The sequence below is a fragment of the Cibotium barometz genome, chromosome 42 (genome assembly GCF_041138505.1).
Source record: "Cibotium barometz isolate CiBa-2024 chromosome 42, ASM4113850v1, whole genome shotgun sequence".
Taxonomy (NCBI): domain Eukaryota; kingdom Viridiplantae; phylum Streptophyta; class Polypodiopsida; order Cyatheales; family Cibotiaceae; genus Cibotium; species Cibotium barometz.
The window spans coordinates 6588889-6611945 of NC_141087.1; the positions used below are offsets into that span (position 1 = coordinate 6588889).

The 23057-nt window shown below is 45.7% G+C and overlaps 1 protein-coding gene across 1 annotated transcript in view; it reads right to left on the reverse strand.

The window, feature by feature from the left end:
- Positions 1 to 21283, reverse strand: part of LOC147614118 (26S proteasome non-ATPase regulatory subunit 2 homolog A-like) — a 97439-nt gene extending 76156 nt beyond the window's left edge. The window contains exons 1-2 of the mRNA XM_086780650.1: positions 20956 to 21283; positions 20728 to 20828 (exon numbers count right to left, since the gene is read on the reverse strand). Coding sequence (XP_086636776.1) covers positions 20728 to 20828; positions 20956 to 21063 — 209 coding nt within the window. The 5' untranslated portion in view covers positions 21064 to 21283. The remainder of the gene's footprint in view (positions 1 to 20727; positions 20829 to 20955) is intronic.
- Between the last annotated feature and the right edge of the window lie 1774 nt (positions 21284 to 23057).

A 23057-nucleotide genomic window follows, 5' to 3' on the forward strand; every position in this document is an offset into this window, starting at 1 on the left:
TCCAAACTTTCCACATACTGATCAGCCTCAAAGATCTTATCCTTTGTATGCAAAATGGGTGGTACCTTCTTCCCTCCTACAACAATCTCAAAAGGCGCCTTGCCTGTCGAGGTATGTACAGTGTTGTTATATGCAAACTCCACCAAAGGAAGATACTTTTCCCATTGTTGCTTGTGCTCTGACACATAACACTTGAGAAGATCCAACACTGTAGAGTTAGCCTCTTACACTGTAGAGTTAGCCTCTTCTGACTAACCATCTATCTGTGGATGAAATGACAATGAAAACTTGAGAGTTGTACCCATGTTGTCAAACAACCCTCTCCAGAACAAACTCGTCATCCGTGGATCACGGTCACCAATGATAGACGTAGGCAAGCCATGATACTTGAAGATGTTCGCCATGAACAACTTCACCATATGATCCACTTTGATCGTCTTACGCACGGGAATGAAATGAGCCTGCTTACTGAACCTGCATATGATAGTCCAGATGCCATCATTTCCCGTTTGTGTCCGTGGAAGGTCAAATATAAAATCCATGGCAATGCTCTCCCAAGGTCTATCTGGAATAGGTAAAGGCTGTAATAACCCTGGTGTCTTCTGACGGTCAAACTTTACCTTCTGACATACGATGCATTGCCTCACCAAGGCATCAACATCTCTTCTCAAGGTTGGCCAATAAAAGAAAGTCTCCACTGCTTTGACCGTGGCGTCCATACCTCTATGACCGACATACGGTGGAGCATGACTTTCAATCATAACCTTGAGTCGCAATGGCCTGGTAACACACACTCTGCCATGCATCAATAAAAACCCATCTCTGAGAGTATAGTGCTCATGCCGCTGACCCTCAGACATCTGATCATACAACCTTTCAAAGTCCTCATCATGGGCATACTGCTCTTTCATTTCATCAAGCTCATGATGATAAGCAAGTGAAACTGCAGAGACCTGTGGCTTGCGTGACAAAGCATCTGCCACTACATTCTTTTTGCCTTCCACATGCACAATCTGGAAGTGAAACATTGACAAAAAGTTTGCCCAACGCATATCTCTGAAAGCTTAGTTTGCGTGAGGAAATAACGCAAGGTTTGATGATCTGTCTGTACAGTAAAATCAGCCCCAAGCAAGTAGTGTTTCCATGTAGAAAGAGCGTGAATTACAGCCAACATCTCTTTCTCATAAACCTGTAAATGCTTCTCAGCATCTTGCAATATTCTACTCTCATAGGCTATCACATGTCCCTCTTGCATAAGAACTGCACCAATGCTACTTCCACATGCATCACACTGGACAACAAAAGCCTTTCGGAGGTCCGGTAGCACCAATACTGGATCCGAAGTAAGCTTTTCATTGAGCTTTTTAAATGCTGTAATTTCCCGATCAGCCCATCTAAACGGAGTTGCCTTCTTTGTCAAGGCATGAAGAGGTGAAGCAATTTCAGCAAAGTACCGTATGTATCGCCTGTAATAGGAACACAATCCTAGAAAGCTGCGTACATCCTGCACGGTCCTCAAATCTGGCCAATTAAGAATTGCTTCCACCTTTGCTGGATCCATACGGACTCCATGCGCAGACACAATATGCCCCAAGAAATGTATCTCCTGCAAAAGAACTCACTCTTCTTGCCATTAACAACCAACCTATGGTTTCTGAGTTCTGCAAACACAATGGCCAAATGCCTTCTATGCTCTTCCTCAGTTCGTGAATGCACAATCATATCATCAAAGAATGTGCCCACAAACTCTCTATGAGGCCTGAAAATCTTGTCCATCATTCTGTTAAATGTGGCAGGCGCATTTGTCAAACCAAAGGGCATAACCAAGAACTCATACAACCCAAACGTGGTTCGGAATGCTGTCTTATGCACATCCTCGGGTCTAATGCGTATCTGATAATACCCGCTTTTCAAGTCAATACGACTAAAAACTGTGGAGCCCTGTAAGGGCTCAAAATGTCATCGATCCTCGGTACGGGGAATCGATTCTTGATGGTATTCTTGTTCAGCGCCTTGTAATCAATACACACGCGCCAAGAACCATCCTTTTTCTGCACTAAGAGCATAGGTGAGCAAAAGGGTGATGAGCTAGGCTGTATCAACCCTTTATTCAGAAGCTCCTGCACCTGACTCATAATCTCTTCCTGTTGGGCTACACTAACACGGTACGGCGGTCTATTCGGTGGAGTACTACCAGGAATCGGATCAATGGCATGATCTTCTGGCCTCTCAGGAGGAAGTTCTCCTGGCAATGACTCGGAAAAACAATCTTGAAACCCACATAAGAAATCAATCTTGTCCTTATCTAACATAGACAAATTAGACTTAGACTCATCATCCTGTGCATCCTTTACATAAATCAAGTACGCGGAAAGATGCTTTCTCATTACTGATGAAATCGCCGAAGCGGATACAATAGGAACAGATTCCCCTTTGAGTTTTACATCCAATACATGTTCTTTCCCTCTATGAGTCAGAGTGATTTTCCTATTGTAAGTATCGACCACCGCATGTACCCTGTGGCACCATGGCATCCCCAACAAAACATCACAGCCATCAAGTGGCATGATGAAGAACTCTTAGCTGTCCACATAACCCTGCAAATGAAGCCGAAGCTTCCCAATGATAGGAGTAACGGATTCTGCATACCCTGGACAAGCCATATTAGCCTCATGTAACGGCCCCATCTCCTCTGCGCGAATCCCCAATCGGCCAGCCCAATCTGGTGAAATGAAGTTGGCTCTAGCACCTGTGTCAAAGAAGATCAAGGCATTCTGATCTCTCACTTTGCTCCATGCCCTGCACAACTCTGTAGCTTCACCACCTGGCTGTTCCCCCACAAGATCAGGAACTAAGCCTGCAGAAGGTTTTGGTTTCTTTGGCTTGGGCTCTCCTTTATTGTCAGAGTCCTTTTGGGACTTCCTCTTGGGACAATTGAATGACATATGTCCCTCTTCTGTACAGTAAAAACATTTCCGAGCATCTCTCAAAGCCTATCTTTCCTCAGAAGTCCTCTTGGGCATTGGCAACTTCTTATACTTCGTCTCTGAAGACCCTTTAGCATCTCGAGAAGCATGCCCAAATTTTTCAGCTTTTTTGCTCATGTTCTTACTGCCTTTAAACCCAGATGATCCACCAGTGAGTAACGCATTAGCTGTCATAGCATTTTCAATCATCTGTGACATGTTCATTACTCTCGTCTTGATACAATAATCTCGCACCTCTTTGGGCAGCCCACAACAATACTTCTCTACCTGCTCAGACAATGGCACTGCACGATAAGGAGTCACTGGGAGTAAAGCTTCCCAAAACTTCGTGTTATAATCCTCCAAATTCTCACACTTTGAAGCATCCAATTTGTGCCCTGTAGTCATAACATCCACCTCAAATGTAGATGTGAGCCATACGGAAGAGAAAACTTGTTTAAATTGGACCCATGTAGTGGGTGCTATGCCCTGCAAAAGAAGAGTAGACCACCACTGCAAAGCATTGCCCTTGAGAAAAGTGGCAGCTTTTCTCACCTTAGAGGACTCTGTGTAATTCCCACCAGAAAAAGCAGCATCAAACTGCTATAAAAAGGTAAGTGCTTTCAATTTATCTTTGGCCCCACTGAATGTATCAAACTTCACTGCAGCTCCCCCTTCCTTGTAATCCTTCGCCTTTCCCATAGGCGTTAGATTATCATAAGGAAGTGGTTTCGCAAGATTGCTGCCCCCAACATTCATGCCCATCATTGGGTCAACATTTCCCATTCCCACACCAGGCATACCATACATCCCAGCCATGTTTCCAAACATTCCATTATGCATACCTGGCTGCATACCACCAAACATATTGCCTTGCATTCCAGGTTGCATGCCTCCAAACATATTTCCTTGCATACCGGACTGCATACCACCATACATATTCCCCTGCATACCAGGCTGAAAATTAGTGCCAAAAGGCCCATGCATACCCATGCCTCCCTGAGGATAACCCCCAGTCACAGATTGGAACACCGAGCCACCACCAAAATAACCTGGATGCATATTCTGCTGAGGAATAGGTGGCTGTCCATAGAAGGAACTTTGAGGGTTTGCACCATAAGCATGCTGCATGTTCGGAAACTCGCCAAAAGATGGTTCCTCTGGGATGGCACCACTATGACCCTGTGGAAGATTCTTAGAACGAACCTTCTTCTTCTTTTTCTCGGGCTCTATGCGGGATCTCATAAATTCAGCAAATCTCTCACTTTGAGTGAGCTGCATAAATACATCCATAACACTAGCCAAACGATCTTTGAACCGAGCATCATCATCCTCTTTACCAAGCACATCTTCTGGCTGTGTTACATCCTCATAAGGCTCAACATCTGCAGCCTGTTCTCCTGCAAAAATATCCTCAGATACATCTTTCTCAGGAGAAGTCTCTTGCTCTTCCTCTTCATGATAGAAGTACTCATCCTCTGTATCAGACATGTTTGCTGAATTTTCCGCGATGGCTTTCTTCGAAGCAACCACGAGCTCACCCCCTTCAGAAAGTTGATGATTGGTCCCGGCAACGGAACCTTGAAATCGGCCTCTGATAGAAACCAGAGTGCGGTAGACTAGCAGTCACCCGTCCACTTGTAGTCTAGATATGAAAACAGAAAAGATTGGGGCTAGAGTGCCCAAATCTGAAAACAAAGCGACACCTGTTGGCCCCAAAGCTTGGCGCCCCTTGCAGTATTTCTTTATTCAATTCCAAAAGTATGAAAGGCTGAGTACAACAAAAATCAGCCAAGAGATTACACCTGTATGTCCAATCTGACGGCCCACAATACCTCTTAGCACAAAGGATCCACGCACACAGATCTGTGTCTCAAAGCAACACACTGTGTCTCCCTCTGATCAGCCAAGACCACTAAGCAGGGCAGCCATGAGCATACATCTGGCATAACTCAAGCACATGATTCAACATCTCAGCTCATACATACATGTCCTGTTCAACCTCTGTCTCCACCCTTGTCAATCTGCCATACCCCTCCTCTCACAAGGGGCCAGATAGCTCAAATCTGCAACAGACATAAAGCAGTAGAAAGAGAGATAGATGAACAGATGCGGAGCTTACCAAATTCAGCCCGTGAATCTGCACTGGAGGAAGTAACGGTACCAATCTGTACTTGCAAGCACTTGTTTCCACAACCTTGCTTCACACTTGTGTATGTACTTGTCTGTACCCTCCTCCTTGTATCCACCTCTGTGCTGTACTTGACTGTACAGATCTGAAAAACAGCACTGTACCAGTCTGTACTTGATTGTACCTATCCGTACAAGACTGTACGAGCTGTACCTGCAATAACCAGTAGTAGCCTGCCTGCTGTCTGGATGCTAGTTGCCTGCGCCGCCTGCAACAGATGAGGCGCCTGCTCTCAGCTGTACCCGTCTGAACACAGTCCAGCGCTGCCTGCTCCAAAACTGTCCGTACACTGTACGGCAGTCGTACAGTGCTGTACGGCCTGTACCTGAACCAGCAGCCACCTGTGACAGTCGCCTGCTGCCGCCTGGTACAGCAGATATACTCGCAGCCAACTGTGCGCATGTAGTTCCAAAAGAGCGTACTCGCAGCAGCCTACCCGTACAGGGCTGTACGGCTCATTTGCACAGAGAAAAACAGCAACCAGAAAACCTGCAGCCGACTTGCTCTTCTCCTCTTGCTTTTCCACGCTTCCCCACAAGGGCACATATGCTCCACGATTCTTTTTCCCAAAAAGAAGAGAGAGAGAGAGGAGAGAGAAGCACACACTCCAAAAGTGGAGTGGCCCCCTCCCCATAATAATCCTAGGGCCCCCCCACTTTAATTATTATTAAAGTTCCCTAGGGGCCACTAAGGCCTAGGGGCAACTTAAATAAAACATTAAAATTATAATGTTCTAATTGCCCCTTCACACCTAGGGATGTCCACACATCATTAACTCTGTCCGGGCACCCCCCATGTGAATCATTCCATATTCTGACTCAGCAACCACCATGCCCACACTTGTGCTGTTCCATTTGCACAGGGCCATGACACCTTGCATCATTATAAAAGGGGCCTCAGATGTTCACTTCATGTAACCAATCCAAGCACAAGTGCAACACTCTTCTTGCTGGCTATTGCCATTGTAAAGCTTATGCTATTATAAAAGGTGATCTTGTCCACAAGCTCTCTATCTCATTTGCTCCTTCTCTCTCTTGTTTTGTATTCGCTTCCGCCTTTGCATGAAGAGAAGTAGATGACACAATATTGGGTCCCAATTACCCACTAAAGAGCCCCCCCTGCAAGCAAGAGTATTTGCTTATATTAATTCTTTGGAGAACTCTGTACAATGCTTGAGAACAAGCGATATGACTGGCCAACGCAAGGATGAGGAAGACCGTATGTCGGCTGAGTATCCACCAATCCAAGGCACTGCAAAAGACTCTTCGGGCCACTTATGCAAGTCCAGATAGCTGTAGGACTGCACATATGCTCGGTGAGAATGGAAGAGGAGCTTCAATAATTAGCCTGGAGAGAAGAGGATGCTGTATGTTGATTCATGAACCAAGAACTGCTTGCTGTTTGCTGAATTCATAGTGACATGGGACGGGGGGGATGGACCCTAGGGACGGGGAGCGCATGGGACGGGAGCGGGACATCCGCGGGACGGCAAAACGGGGACGCAAACCTGACGGCGAAGTGGGGACGTCGGGAACGCGTTCCGGAAATGTCCCGGGAACGCCGTTCCCTGTCCGTACGGGGACGGTCAAACAGACCGTTGGCGGTATTTTTGACCGTTGGCGGGGCGCCAACGGCTATCTGTCTTGACCGTTTGGCGGAAACCTGACGGCGAAGTGGGAACAGAAACCTGACGGCGAAGTGGGGACGTCGGGAACGCGTTCCGGAAATGTCCCGGGAACGCCGTTCCCTGTCCGTACGGGGACGGTCAAACAGACCGTTGGCGGTATTTTTGACCGTTGGCGGGGCGCCAACGGCTATCTGTCTTGACCGTTTGGCCCTTGCGCCACTCCTCCAAAGCTTCTCTCGAGTCTCTCTCTCCCACATGGCTCCCCTCTTCTTCTATATAAGAGACCTCTACCTCCATGCTCTCCTCAAGCCCTCTCCTCTCCAAGCTCTCCCTCTCCAAGCTCACCCTCTTCAAGCTCTCCTTCTCCAACATCCAAGCTCTCCCTCTCCAAGCTCACCCTCTCCAAGCTCTCCTTCTCCAACATCTCCATCCCGATTCTCCGTCTTGACTCTTTCTCAAGCTCTACCATCCATCTCAAGCTCTACTCTTATCACTATGGCATCCTCTTCTCAAACCCCTTCCTCTCCTCAACCCAAGTCCGCCGCCGCCTCCACCACTTCAACACCCGCTCCATCACGACGAAGGAGGCCCGCCGTACATCGATGGAGTTGGTGGGATGAGGTAGAGTGCTCGCAATACGGTCAAGGGGGTGGTTCAAGACCATGGGTATGTAAGCTTTGCGGCTACAAGCGAACCGGCGGTGCCCACAAAGTGCGTGCTCACTTCTTGCATGAGCCCGGCAACGAAGTGCAATTTTGCAAGGAGGTTTCGGCCGAGAAGAAGAAGGAGCTCCTTGAAAAGCTTGTGGTTTATGAGGCGGCCGAGTTGGCAAAACGCAATCCTCAAGTGGCCGTCGGCCCCACATCCTTTGTGAGGACATCAACGCCGCATGTACCTCGTTCATCAAGAGAGGCATCCGCTTCTCGGGGACGCCAAAGTACTCTTGATGAGAATTGGAACCCTCAATTGAAAGAGGAGGTGGACATGGCGGTGGCACGATTCTTCTTTCATGACCACATAGCATTTCGGGCGGCACGGTAAGTCTTTGGCACTATGCATATGTATTATTATTTAATATTTATACTATTATGTATTATGCGTTTATACTTTAGGCCGTAGGGTTGCTCATGTACTATTCAAATATCATGCTCTAAAGACTAAAAGACTAAATGATGGTAAAAATCTGAATTTTGTTTGTGTTTTGCATATGGTGTTTTGGATAGATCTCCATACTTTCGAGCCATGTGCAAATTGATAGCGGAGTATGGACCCTCTTATGTTCCCCCCTCTTCGGAGACCATCCGCACCTCTCTCCTTGAGAAGGAGAAGGCAAGCGTGGAGGTGGCGGCCAACCACACGAAAGAGCAATGGGCTGAAAATGGTGTTACCCTCGTCGTTGATGGGTGGAGTGACACTAGAAAGCGCTCCATCCATGGAGTTGTTGCCTACTCACGAGGGGAGACATACTTTGTCGACTCCCATGATGCTTCCGGGACGGGAAAGAGTGCCGAGATACTTGCTGCGGAGTGGGCAACAACACTAGAGATGGTGGGGGCAGAGAATGTCATTGCCATATGTGCGGATGGAGAACCGGCAAATAGGGCGGCGAGGACAATTCTCCAAGCAACTTATCCTCGCATCACCGTGTGCTTTTGCATGGCCCATTGCCTCAACAACCTTATCAAAGACATAGGGGCCTTGGATCGGGTTGCACCTATCATTGAGGGTGCCAACAAAATAGTGACCTTTGTCCTCAACCATCAAAGGGTGCAGCACGAGTTTTCCAAGAAGTCAAGCCTCTCTCTTATTAAGTATTCCAAGACGAGGTTTGCATTCAACTTTCTCATGCTAGGCCGCTTGTGTACATGTAGCGGGGCATTGAGGGGACTCTTCCTCAATGATGAGTTTGCACGCACTTCAGAGGCTTCCACGACGGTCGGCAAATTTTGCACGGAAAGGGCGGACGATGCGGCATGGTGGGAGGAGGCCAAGGCGCTTGTGGAGATGGTGCAACCGATTATTGATCTCCTTAGGGTAGTGGATTCCACTCAACCATGCATTGGCAAAGTGTACGAGGCAATGGATCGCATGATAGAGAAGCTAAAAGCAATGTTCAAAGTCAAGCATAAACAGGTCAAATCCCTATGTTTGAAAAGGTGGCAAGCCTACCACTCTCCCCTCCATGCTGCTGCCTACATTGTTGATCCTGAGTTTCAAGGCAAAGGGCAACACAAGGACAAAGAGGTGAGCAAAGGCCTTCGACAAACCTTGGATCGCCTTTACACTAGTGAGGAGGATCGCCGCACAATCAAGGACCAATTGCAGATTTATAGAGAGAAGCGGGGGGCTTTTGGTTTGGCAGATGCACAGGCGGACCGCTTCAAGATAGGGTCTGCACTTTGGTGGGAGGATTATGGTGCGGAAACTCCAAAGTTGCAAGAATTTGCTGTGCGCGTACTCTCGTAGGCTTGCAGTAGCAGTTGCCTAGAGCAACTCTGGTCAGTTTATAGCCACATTGCCTCTAAGAAGAGGAACCGCCTTGGTGTACAGCGTGCAAATGATTTGGTATTTGTCAATGCCAACTTGTGAATGCTTTGCAAGGGCTTGACAAAGAAGGCAAATCCTTTCACCGAATGGGAGCAAGCACAGCAGGACCCACATCTCTCTGATCAGCAGAGGGCCGAGATTTTAGAGGAGCTTGAGGTTGTGCCCGAGGCATTATCCCCCCCACCTCCCCCTCCCCCTCCACTTGAGGACCAGCCTATGGAGGACTTCGCTGAGGAGGTCACGATTGATCTTCACCCTTTTCAGCCTCTTGCCTAGTCTCTTGAGTCTAGAGTCTCGAGTCTCGACTCTTGCCCCACTTTTTTGCTAGCAATCTTGTATCTTGGCACTTAGTCGTTTTGCCTTGAGTGTACACCCTCCTTGGGCCTTTCATTATGCCATTTGGCATTTTTGTTTAGATTGTACACTCACTTTTGTTTATCACACCATCGGCGCCCCATTATAGTTTTTTGCTAATAGGACTATGCATTTCTCCTCTTTTTGGTGTAATTTTGTGCTTAATGTCTTGGTTTCTAAGTGTAAATCAAGTGTGTTAAAAAAAATTGCAAAAAAACAATCGTTTTCAGATTGCCGTTTTTTTCACCGTCCCCGGGACGGCCTTTTGTCCCGTCCCCGTCCCAGTTCCCGTTCCCGTTCCCCGTCCCATGTTTCTATGGCTGAATTGTAGGATGAATTAGGATGAAATTCAGCGCTTGTTTATATATTCCCTAGTGTAGCTGGTCGGCCAGTAGAAGCCCTGTCGGCCAGCACTATTAGGACAAAAATAGGTGAAATATCCCAAAAATGTTGATTAAGCCAACATTAATTGCTGCACTTCTTTTAGATGCTGCTCAGCCTATTGTTTGCCTACCCACAGGCTGTTGTCAGCCCCCTAGGCTGGCCAACTGGAGCACTTCCACTCCTCCATGCTGTCGGCCAGCCCCTTATGGCCCCTAGGGATGCTGGCTGAACCTTACAGCCAGATTAGGCTGTTGTTTGGACTGCCCATGGTCCAACGCAGTGCTGAAACATCTTGTGCATTCCTATCCTTGACTTGCCTAGATGCTTCTGATGCAAAACCTACTGCTAAGGCTAACTCCCACATGCACTAATCCGATGAGTTCTCCAAGTGGGTTAAGAGGAGCTCTATGGTTCGGAGACTAACCTACGTAGCTCGTGCCTGACTATCCCTGGACTGAGAGCTCACAATGGGGTCACAGCATACGACAAATATTCCTAGAAAAAGGTTATTACTTCTGTACAAATGTTGCACTAATAATCATGCCAGTTTGTCACTGTGTACCCCACTGCAAGGTGCACATGACATGTAAGGTCTCCACAAACAATGCCCAAGGATTATCTGACCTAGAACCAAAACCCTAACGAGATTTCATAGACTCGACATCGTGACCGCGATAGATTGTGGCTAATGTCTCACTACCCAACCATAGGTTCACTACGGTTCATAGACTCGACATCATGACCGCGATAGATTGTGGCTAATGTCTCACTACCCAACCGTAGGTTCACTACTTCTAACCACCCCCGAGCTTGAGGTCTCATTGCCACGAGCCTACTTTGTACCCGATGGTCCCAACCTAGCATCCCATACCACTAGGCCGAACCACGCACCATGCAACTCCATGGCCATGAGGTCTTACACGCCCTTGGTAGCGGCCCTTCTTTATTTAATAGCTTTTAGCCATTATTCACCCTAGGCCATTAATTCCAATCTAGACCTCATCTTGCTAGCGTCCTTAGCCCATGTGTGAATGTCATGTGTACAGTGTGTATCTACCGTATGCTCCACGCGCACAAGACTAGCTTCGAGGTTTGGGGAAGCTTGGAGCTAGGCAGGCTGATTGACTAGCTGAGTTAGGGATAGACTAACAGGCGGGCACCCAAGTATGGACCGGCGGGCGCCCAAGTGTGGATGCCCGATGACCGGCCAAGAGCCTATAAAAGGGTGGCCAAGAGATTGGTCGGTACGTCCAACTAGTTAGCTCAGCTCGTGGCTCGGTGGGGACAACCAAGACTTGTGGGCTTGCCCACGGGTGTCAAGGTTGGGAGGTGAGTCAGGCCTACACCCCCTTCATGTTTATTTGGTTTGTTTGCAGGTTTCGAGTCTTGTACCAGGAGCGTTCTACGAGGAGATCCTATGGGGATTTGACAGTGGTATCAGAGCAAACCTCGAGAACGAGCAAGTCGGTAGGTAGAGAAAAGAGGTCGAAGAAAAGGTATGAGTTCGTGAAGATTGCTGTTTTTCTGTGTATACTGCTGTTTTTTTTCCAAATTCAGTATGTTGCTTTTGCATCGTAAGAACCCATGATGGGGTTGTGGTCTTGTATGGGTTGTTTGCTTTGCAAAGAAGAAGGGCTGGATGTGTTTTGTAACTGTATGAACAGTTAAGAGAGAGAAAACGGAAAAGCCAGTCGGCTGTTTTTGAGAAAGAGAGAGAGAGAGAGAGAGAGAGAGAGAGAGAGTAGTGCCGGTTGTTTGCTCTTATGGCTGTATCGCCTGTGTGGGTGTGGCGCACAAGTGGCTGCGCATACATAGCTGTGTGATGCCTGAAGGTTTCGCAGCCCGCCTGAATGAGAACGCCAGCCACATGAACCTGCGTCAAAGTATGCAGGCGCGCTGGTACGCACGGCCAAGTAGGTACCTTTACCTATTCGCACGTGGGCTGGTATGTGTAGGCAGGCGCAGGCAGCCAAGTCTATGCGCAGGTGGCCAACTACACGTGCAGGCGACAGCGGATTGCAGGCGGGTACACGTGTGCAGGCGCAGGCGGCCAGGTACGTGTGCAGGCGGCGCACGTAGGCAGGCGAACAGGTGGCGCAGAAAATAGCGGAAAGCAAAGTCAAGTGGTTTTTTTTAGCTTTTGTTTTTTTTTTTTAATCACCTTTGCTTTCAGTTTTTTAACATGTGCTTATGGGTTTTAATAAACCCACACCTTAGAGAGGGTTTTTTTTTTTTTAACATGCTTTGCTTTATAAGTGTTTTTTTTTAAGAAAACAGAATATTTATTTATTTATTTATTTATTTTTTACCTCCAAAAAAAACGCAAAAGCAAAAGCTAAGTAAGCTTTTGGGGAAGCTTATATATTCCCCTTAAGTGGGCTTCTTGCCACTCATCTCTCAAGCTCTCTAGCACTCTCCTTGTGAAAGATAAATCTTTTCTCTCATCTTTCCCTCTTCAAGATGTCGACCCAAGAATCCGAGTTGGAGTCCATTCCCGAACGTGAAGACCTGCCGGCTACGGAAGCCACCGATGGCAATCTTTTTGACGATTTTGTTTCAAAATCGGATTTCCAAGAGTTTAAAGTTGCTCTCAAAGCTTCTTCCTTGGAACGTCAAGCACAAATCTAGACATAGCTACAAGCTTTACATAACTCCATCTCTTTGTTAACCACTACCCTATCTACTCTTTCGGGTATGGATACTTTGGCATCTACTTTAGGCCCCAATATTACTCTGGAACAGTTTGGAGGCGAGCAAAAGCAGCGTACCAAAGAGATAATGGACACTCGGCTACATAAGTGGCAAGTCCATTTTCAGTTTCATCCATATGACGATGGCAAAAAGATCCAGTTAGCAGCAAGTTTCCTCTCAGGCAAAGCTTTGCTTTGGTGGAAAGAACTCAACCCTAAACCAGCGACTTGGGCGCAGTTCGAAGAAGTCTTCAAGAAAGAATTCCTCAAGAAAGAGGATGACTATGATATTGTTGCCCGGTTTGCTACTTTGACCATGACCTCGCAGAAACCTCACTTATGAGGTCTATCTCTAGAAATTTAGAGACTTGCAGATGAAAGCTACGAAGATGGATCCTACTACTCTTTTGGGGTTCTTCGTAGCCGGTTTACCCAACTCATACCGTTTACAGGTTAAAAACAACAAATGCAAAACTTTGGACGAGGCCATTCATTCCGCTCGTATCTATGATGATACAATGGTCTCTTTAAAATCAAAACCCGTGACCGAGCAGGGGAACAAGCACAAAAGAAAGTTCTCCGCACTGATAGCTAGCACGACAGAAGAAAAGTCTTCGGACCAACCTTCGAAGAATTCTACTTCGACCCCAGTAAAGAAAAAACGTCTCCTTAAGGCTTTGAAGCTCAAGAATGAGGGACGTTGCTTCACCTGCGAAGAAAAAGGACATGCGTAACGAGTGCCCGAAGCAAAAGGGTGCAAAGACCAACACAAGACCCAAGCCAAAGGCAGCTAACCAGTTGTCTTTGACACGTACGTCAGTTACTGTACTTTCTTGCCCTAGTTCATGTTCTGATTGTCTGTTCAACTCTAAAGTTTTTGGCTTGCATGATCTTCTCCGAGTTTATGGAGAAGTGAATGGCCATATAATCCACATTCTTCTAGACCCTGGCAGCTCACACAACTTTGTTAATTACAAACTTGTGTAGAAATTAGGTCTAGACACAACGCCTAACGATCATACCTATGAGATAGGCCTACCTGCGGGTCGACAAGTATGGAATCGAAAGGTGGAGAAACTACCGATCCGGATTGGACTACGAAGATACTTTGGAATGCTATATTATGCATCTAGAGCATGTAGACTTGTTAGTAGGGATTGAGTGGTTCAAGACTCTTCAAGTCTAGATAGATTGGTCTAGTCATACTTTTTCTTTTGAACAAAGGAACACCCAGTATAGTATCTTAGGTGATCGTATACATCCCTCTCAGGGACCTCTTGTACATACAGTTGATTTTAAAAATATAATGGATTCTTCTTTGTATACTACTTTTCACTGTGTCTTGATTCCACTTTCTTCATTTCTCATACCTTCAATGGATGTTAATGAATTAAGTGTATTTGAAAGCAAAGAATTAAAGAAGATACTTGATTTGTTTCAAGATGTATTTCCTAAGGAACTGCCATCAGGCTTACCACCTGAAAGTGCAATAGATCATCGTATTGACCTGGTCCCTGGTACTCACCCTGTTATGTAATATGCAGCGGAAGTCTGTGTATTGGAGGATCCTGTCACACAAATGCTCACACCGTCTTCTGTATCCTGAGTTTCATGAGTTTAGCAATCCACTTTAATACTTCAAACTTTAAAGAGATATAAGAGAGAGATATGAGAATTGTACACCAGATTGGGTCCCAAATTACCCACTGAAGGGTCCCCTATCCTGTTACCGAGATAGTATTTGCTTTATTACTTTAGAGAGAATGACTGTGGACTGTAGATAAGCCAAACGCAAGATCTCGGAGGATCGGAAGCTTGGCTGAACTGTACACGGTTGTAGAAACACCTCAATGAACTGATCTTGAGCCGATGCACTCTTCCCAAGGGCATGAGGAAGGGCTGCACACCTGAAGCTGAGAAAGGACTGCGGTGGACTGCTCTAAGCTATGTTAATATGCTGAAAATGCTTATGAATGATATGTTACCTTCACCAAATGACTGTAGCATGTATGGGTGATGCACAGAAGGCGGAGGCACTGCTGTAGGGTTGAATACGCAAGGTAAACTGCCGTAGAACTGCAAACGCAGGACTCAACTGACCTGAATACCTGCTGGTGGTGATCTATGCTCAAACGCAGAGGCTACCTACTTAACTGGGGCCTGAAAGAGTGCTGTATGCAGGCGCCTGTAGGCTGAAAGGACAGAGCTGCTGCGTTAGGGTACAGATGGCTGTAGGGGCTGTGGAACTGCTGGCTGCTGAATGGGACTGCAGGATGGCTGCGTTAAGCTGCAGGGAAGGCTGAAAGTACAAATGCAAGCTCCAAAAGGACTGGGACCAATCTAGGCTGAAGGCGGGAATGCTCCTAATGCTGAGGATGAAGGCGCCTAGCTTTTTGAAGACTGAATCGAGAACTAAGCACAATGCTTACCTATTTATACTAGTTGGGAGTTGGTCAAGTTGGCTGGTCATAAATTTAATAAACTTTATGTTTATAAATGGCATTAAATGCTAATAAAGTACTATAAAATATTGGAAAAATACCATATAAATCCTAGTAAATTTCCTGAGGCTTCTGTGATGTTCTAAATGTCTACTTAGCATAACACATTCCCTACGAAAACTGATGCCTACCAACACCTGCTACAGATTTGCTGTTTTTGCTAATATGCCATGGGAGGAAAACTAAATCTACATGTTCTGGTAGAAGCTTTGTGGGTTTAGGTCACATTTTTTCTCTTGTCAAGGTCAAATGGTAATGTGAACTTTCCATCAATGTGTAGTTTTAAGGACTTTTATTCTTGGTAACTAGTTTAGTAAATCTGAGTTCTACATCATAACAATACTAGATTAATGGACTGCCTAGTGGCTCTATGAGAGGCAATGTTCTCTCAGCCATACAGATTGAAAATTACGTGGTTTCTCTCACAGAAGAAGTTTAATACTGAAATTGCTGCTTGGCCCCTTGCATCTGATAAGTCATCAGCTGCGACAGTTTTTGAGCAAATTCATGCATTTGCAGCTACTGGTTCTTCTGAGGATTCATGGCTGCAAGCTCTAGAATCAACTTGAAAATTGGGCCACAAACCAACAGTCACTTAACTGAAGGTATTGAATCCATGCAAGGTATGCTAGGTAACAAGAAGAAAAATGATTAGAAAGACGGGTGAGAGCAGGATAGGTGGAGATGAACGTGAACGATGGCTGGAAACTCAAGCAATCAGGCAAAAGCAGTTGCATGTCCTGGGATTTGCAAGGTAATCATGTCGCCTGGTTTCTTTTTGGCTGGCTGCACACATGCACACACTTGGTCAAAAGTGGTACCACTTGGTCAGGGTGTGAGCATGCATGCATGCACACACCCCTGACCTCCCTAAATTGGAATCAAAAGTGGTACCAAAACAGTAACTTGTCTGTAATTTGCTCACGGGTTACCCAGGTTTGCATTGCTTTTTCGAGCCAAAATTAGCTTCATATCGTGCGCCCAAACCTATACAGCCACGTGCACTGTGTTGTATGACCATCTTGGCGTACCACCTTCTGTACCAAACCATACGACCTGTAGCTGCTGTACGGCCAACAGCCTGTGTACAGCCTGCTGGCACCTAGTTGTACATTGTGCAGACTGTAGGCTTTGGTCGTACGCTTGCACGATGATTGTACCACTTGCCAAACACAACAACAAAAGAAATGCTTTTCAATAACAGAACAATTGACCAGCCCTTTTTCTCACCACGACCTGCATGTACTAAAAGGTACAAATTCAGTTCCTATGGAAGTTCCCGATGGAGGTCGTGTGACAGAGATGGAAAAGTAGACGACAAATTAAGCACTTCACATGTTACATTCCGATAGGCCTAGGGTTAGGGCTAGGGATGTGTGCTAATCCAAGATTAGGGTTAGGGTTAACCCAAGAGCCAGGGTGTAGGCACCTGGAGGGTTCACTGTCAAATCCCCATAGGATCTCCTCATAGAACGCTCCTGGTACAAGACTCAAAACCTGCAAACAAACCAAACAAACATGAAGGGGGTGCGGACTTGACTCACCTCCCAACCTTGACAGCCGTGGGCAAGCCCACAAGTCTTGGCTGTCCCCTCCGAGCCACGAGCTAAGCTAACTAGATGGACGTACCGACCAATCTCTACCTCGTGACATCCCATACTGCCACGAAGCTACCCTCGCGGGCCTCGAGACTGCTGCCGGCCTCAACTGCATAAAGCAGGTGCATGTCTGCACTAGATCCAAGCTCTTGACCATAGAGCTCTCACAAAGACACGCGAGACTCTCTGAACTAATGACTAACCTTGGCCACCCTTTTATAGGCTCTTGGCCGGTCATCATGCGTCCACACTTAGACGCCTGCCCGTCCATTCTTGGGTGCCTGCCTGTTAGTCTATCCCTAACTCAGCTCGCCAATCAGCCTGCCTAGCTCCAAGCTTCCCTAAACCTCGAAGCTAGTCTTGTGTGCGTGTAGCACACGGTAGATACACACTGTGCACATGACACCACAAATTTTTTTAAATATTCACGAAAAAGATCGTTCATCATTTGCTGGAAAGTGACTGGAGCATTGGTTAACCCAAAAGGTAATACGAGAAACTCGTAATGGCCATACCTAGTCCGAAAGGCGGTTGTTTCCACATGCCTTTCATGAATACGTATCTCGTGATAACCAGTATGTAAATCTATCTTCGTGAAATATTTCGCTCCGGCTAACCGGTCAATCAAGTCATCTGATCTAGGGAGAGGATAACGGTTCTTAATTGTCAGCTTGTTCAATCTCTTGTAATCTATACACATTCTCCAAGTGTTGTCCTTCTTTCTCCTAAGCAACACAGGTGCACCCCAAGGTGATTTACTTGGGCGGATCTGACCCATCCTCAAATAATCTTCGAGTTGTTTGGCCAACTCTGTCAAGAATGGCCTTGCGGAAGCAACACACACGCACACGTAGAGAGAGAGAGATGGAGCCGAACAGTGCTTGACTTGATTATTAGCAATGAAGATTGAATTTACAATGGGGGCAGATGCTCTTTATATATCCACGTGTAGAAGATGGCCAACCACCACCACACTTTGAGATACATTAATTTAACACCCTCTCTGTAGCTCATAGTGGGCATAGATGAACAAGCCAAGTTGATGTAGATGCAACCATGGACACCTCAGTACCGGCCGGATACCGAATACACCTCGAAAAATGCACCAAACAACCTGTCTCCTCAAGGAATGCCATCTTGAGCTTCAGCTGCCACATAGAATAATGAATTGCAGACAACTCCACATCCATGATCCTCCATTCGTTGAACTGAGAACACACACGTCCAAAAGATCTCCTGAACATTGAACTATCGACACATGACGCCCAAAATTCTCTGACAATGAACTAGGAACTCATCCCGTCCATAATGTTACCACAATGAACTGCAAACAAAAGCACGTCCATAGTGTTGTCAAGCCGTTCTTCTCGCCAGATGCATGTGCTTTGAACTCCGTCACACGGTTCCAATACACCTGATGGGAGCTTTGATTAGCCCCCTTTCCCGCTCACGTGCCTCTCTCTGGCTGAAACATGTGAGGGGAGTATCTCCATAGTTACGTTGAAGCTGACACCTCCCAATCCCCCTCTGCTTCAATAGCCCGAAGGAGATAAAGAGTCTCACTACTCCTGGATAATGGGAACCTTGGTCCAAATGGCTTGCCACGAGATTTTAGCATGGAAATCATTCGCAACCTCGATGTCAACCAATTGATTATCAGGAAAACTATCCTCTGTAAACTTGAAACTGCCAAAGAGTGATGGTCATGGTCCTCGGATCTGAGTCTCGGAACCAACTCCACAACACGGAAACTTTGTTGTACACATGTCCACTGGTACAGATATCCTTGTCTCTTCATAGCCAATGCTAAAGTGGTATGCCAACTATTGTCGCCCAATGCATCTTGACGATTGCCATGTGAATGCACCAAGATCCACTTGTCCATATCAATGTCTTGAGTCCCAAACCCTTGATCCATACTTGGCGGTCCCATTAAACTTCCCAACTTGGGCAAATCTACCAGGCAACAAGTGTTGAAGTCGGTGGTTTTATGATGGGTGCAACAATAATGTAGGGCAGTCTCACAAGCCCTGAATAAGAGCACTTTGTGGACCAAAAACCCTTGCGGAAGCTTTGTGTGTGGGAACATGGGGCCTTGAAAAAATAGAACTACACGTTAAAAAAAAAACGCTTTCTTTGCTTCAATGCCGACGTGGTGCCTCACTTTCTCCACGTGCTGCCGCAAACGCAGGTCTAGCCTGCCTGCTCGCTTTGTGCGTTTCCTCGAGCCTTGGGCTATGTACTTTGCTACCTTGAACTGGCTTTATACAGTCGTGCTACTGCCAGCCTTGTGCAAGATGAAGACCAAATGCACCCCTGTGTCACGTTGAACTGGGGGGCTGGCCTTGCTTATTGTGCACAGACTTCTTTCAACCGGTGCCAGCCTGTCTTGCTTGGGACCTACAACGCTACTAGCACTGCTGCTTCGCTGTTGAGTTTCTTGCTCCACCCAAGCCACCAGCCGCTTCCTTTTCTCTGCCGCTTGCTTGCCAATGCTGCCCGCAAGAAACGCAGTTGATTCAAACGTCTGCAAGAAACGCGTGCCCGCAAGAAACTCTCTATTCAATGGCTGCCAATGCCTCGCTGACTTTGCTCTCAGCCTCCTTCACACAGCACCTGCTCTTCTTCTCTTCGTCTTCTCCACCTCTCTATGCGCTTGTCCAAGGACCCTAGAGCCTGAACTCTGATACCATGTCAAGAATGGCCTTGCGGAAGCAACACACACGCACACGTAGAGAGAGAGAGATGGAGCCGAACAGTGCTTGACTTGATTATTAGCAATGGGCAGATCCTCTTTATATATCCACGTGTAGAAGATGGCCGACCACCACCACACTTTGAGATACATCTTCCTCAGCTTGGCTCATCCTGTAAGGTGGAATACTAACATGTCACATACACTCTGCACTCAATGCATGGTGACAAGATGGCTCATCATCAGCAGTGCAACATTTGTACATTATTAGAACCCAGTAGGATGATATTTGTCATATATCGTGACCCCATTGTATATCCTCAGTCTAGGATAAGTCAGGCATGAGCTACGTAAGTCATTCCTCAGTCTTAACGGGTCAGTTAGTTAGTCAAGTCCCTTAACTCACTTGGAGAGAATCATTCATGCATGTAGAGTCAGTAGAAGCCTTATGGTTTGCATCAGAAAGCACTCTGCATTTTGCACAACATGCATTCACAGATTGTAGTCTGAAGGTAGTGATGGCTATGTGATAAACCTAAAACTAGGCAGTTTTTAATCGCAATTTGCATAGTCCTGCAGCCACACAGGGGTAATGATGGACATATTCCACCCCCACCACCACTTGTTGTAGGTAGCCACAGCTATGTCATTAACCTAAACCAGTCACAATTTGCATATTCCTGCAGCCACACGGGTAATGATGGAGATATTCCACCTCCACCACCACTTGTTGCTAAAGCCCTTCCTTAAAGACTGATGCCTATGATGCCAAAACCCTTCTGTGAGAAAACTAATACAGTCTACAGCACATTGTGATCAGAGTGAGACCAATAAGCAAAGGCATTATCAGAAATGGCACATGTGTATAATCGAAACAATAATTCACAGATAGGAGAGCCATGTTCACAAACATGCATTTGAAATGTCACAAACACTAAGATTTCATATTCGGGGTAATACCCGTAAGGAATCATTATCTAATTCAAGATAAGGAAGCACTATCATGTGTGTAATTTTACATATTCAGACATTGGAAATGGGGCAGAAAGGATAGCCATGTTCACAATCATACATTTGAAAGGATGGCCATGTTTAAAATCGTGCATGTAATATGTTGGTCATGTTAAACTGACACATAAAAGAAGGCCGAATACCATAAAAGAAACAGGCATACCTCATGCTCTCAAGGGCCAGCTTCTGAACGCCTGGATCCGAGTCCTGCACGCGCTCTACGTAAAGCTCCAATTGTTGCTTCAAAGCAAGATCGTCTTCAGACTGCAAAAAGCCTTCACTGTGAGAGAAAGCAGTGGTTCTAGGGTATGGAAAACTTCTCAAAAACAATAAAATCAAAGGGAAGGTTTCTTTTTTTAGGGGAGGGGTTTCGTGGGATAAAAAACCGCACCAAATCCTCATCTTTCTTCTCTTCTTTCTTGAGCTTTTTGCTTTCCTTGCTGGAAGGGGGCTGGGGTCCCTTCTCGACTGTGCCATTCTGGTAGGGATCGGGAGCCATGGCGGAAACTGGGACGATGAGAACACCTCTACTTCTGCTGCTGCTGCTGCTGCTGCTGCTTCTTCTTGTCGGACGTGAAGGAAACGCTGAACGAGAGCTCGCAAAGCAACCTTTCACTACACTTCTGTGAGCCTCTTTATTACTCAGTCATACATTTATTTACAAAATTGTTTAAGAGGGTTTTGTCCACTAAACATAACATGAGTGACTAAGTGTTAACAAAGCAAACATAATAGAGTAAGTGTTAACAATGCAGTTAGCTCTAATGCAGGTAGCTCTAGAAAGAGTGTGTGTGTTTCCCCTTCTCAAAAAAAAAATGAAGCTAGCTCTAGAAACAACTCGAGATCCATTTGGAAGCTCCAGCATGACAACATAGCGTATGAGAAGAATGTAGCAGCTTGAAATTCTAGCAATTTTCAATGAAAACAATACAGTTGTTAGGAGCTAGCAACATGAAAAATAACATTTCGAACCTTGTTTTTCCATGTTGCATGCATGTGTCTGTGTGTGTTTTTTTTGTAGCAGCTTGAAATTCTAGCAATTTTCAATGAAAACAATACAATTGTTAGGAGCTAGCAACGTGAAAAATAACATTTCGAACCTTGTTTTTCCATGTTGCATGCATGTGTCTGTGTGTGTGTGTGTGTGTTTTTTTTTTTTTTACATACACAAGGGGTGGCATAGGTCTCCTCTTAAATAAATAATTATAAAAGAACGTGTCTTTCCCTCGTTTGGAAAAGAGCACTTTCAATATAGAAAGTGAAGCCGAAGAGAATTTTGCAAAGCTCTATACCAATGCATAAAGTACTTATACTTTAAAATGCTTGGAATGATCTTGTTGCTTGTTTATGGTGGCTAATTTTTCATAAAGCGGAAAATTTGATTAGAAAAACATACAAAATTTATTTTAAACATACAAAAACAAAATGAAGAACTACAACATCATGTAACAATTATTCATCGGATTTTTTCCCTGCGAAAGCCATCACGATGTTGGGGTCTATGTGCGTATGAAGCTCATTGGCCCAATTTTAGGTTTTATAGAAGGTGCCAAAGCCTCGGAGTAAGGCTACCACCCCAAAAACTTTAAAAGTACAAGCCAGTTACTTGGTTCCATATCCTAGGCAACCTTGTCACGTATCTCCTAAGGTGCTCTTCAACGCACTCACTCATCTAAGTGCTATGTTTTGGGCAAAACAATGGGTATGTTGAGCACTGTGGGGGTCACAAAACAATGGGTATGTTGAGCATTGTGGGGGTCACAAAACAATGGGTATGTTGGAGGAGCACATGGTGCATGGAGCATGTTTAATGATCTAATGGATTTGGACTATGAGCTAAAAAAAATTGGGCCAATGAGTGGGCCATTGCTTGATTAGATGGCTTGTGAGAGCCTACTTTAGTGGCCTATCAATGGCTTACTTTTACAGACATGATTAGCAACTAGTTACAACTTGATTAACCCATATCTTAACAACCAGTTGGTTGTTTGTCCTCCTCCCCTATAGATATGCTAGCCACCACTATGTCTCATATATCTCTCTTTTTTTTCCACCTAGCTCTTCATATCATATATGCCTCTTGAGCTCTCCCAACATCTACATGCTCCACAACACACACCCATCTCCATCACGTTCCATATTGTCAAGGTAACCTTCACACAACAACCACCATCCTCCTCCCATGACTATCTTTATTGCAACACAACCATGCATTAGCTACAAAGTTCTAAGATTAATTAACTTTACAATTTATCAATGAAAAATAGCGTCGAGCTTTTAATAGATATACGATCGTAGTTATTGCTTTTTTGCTAGCTTTTTCAACTAATTACATGATGACAAGTTGATCAATGTAGTGCCTTGCTTTTTTGTAACTTCCCTAAACTACCTAAGTAATAATAGTGTAAAAGGCAAAGAAAAGGTACTCCATTATACTCCATAGATATACAATCGTAGTTATTGCTTTTTTGCTAGCTTTTTCAACTAATTACA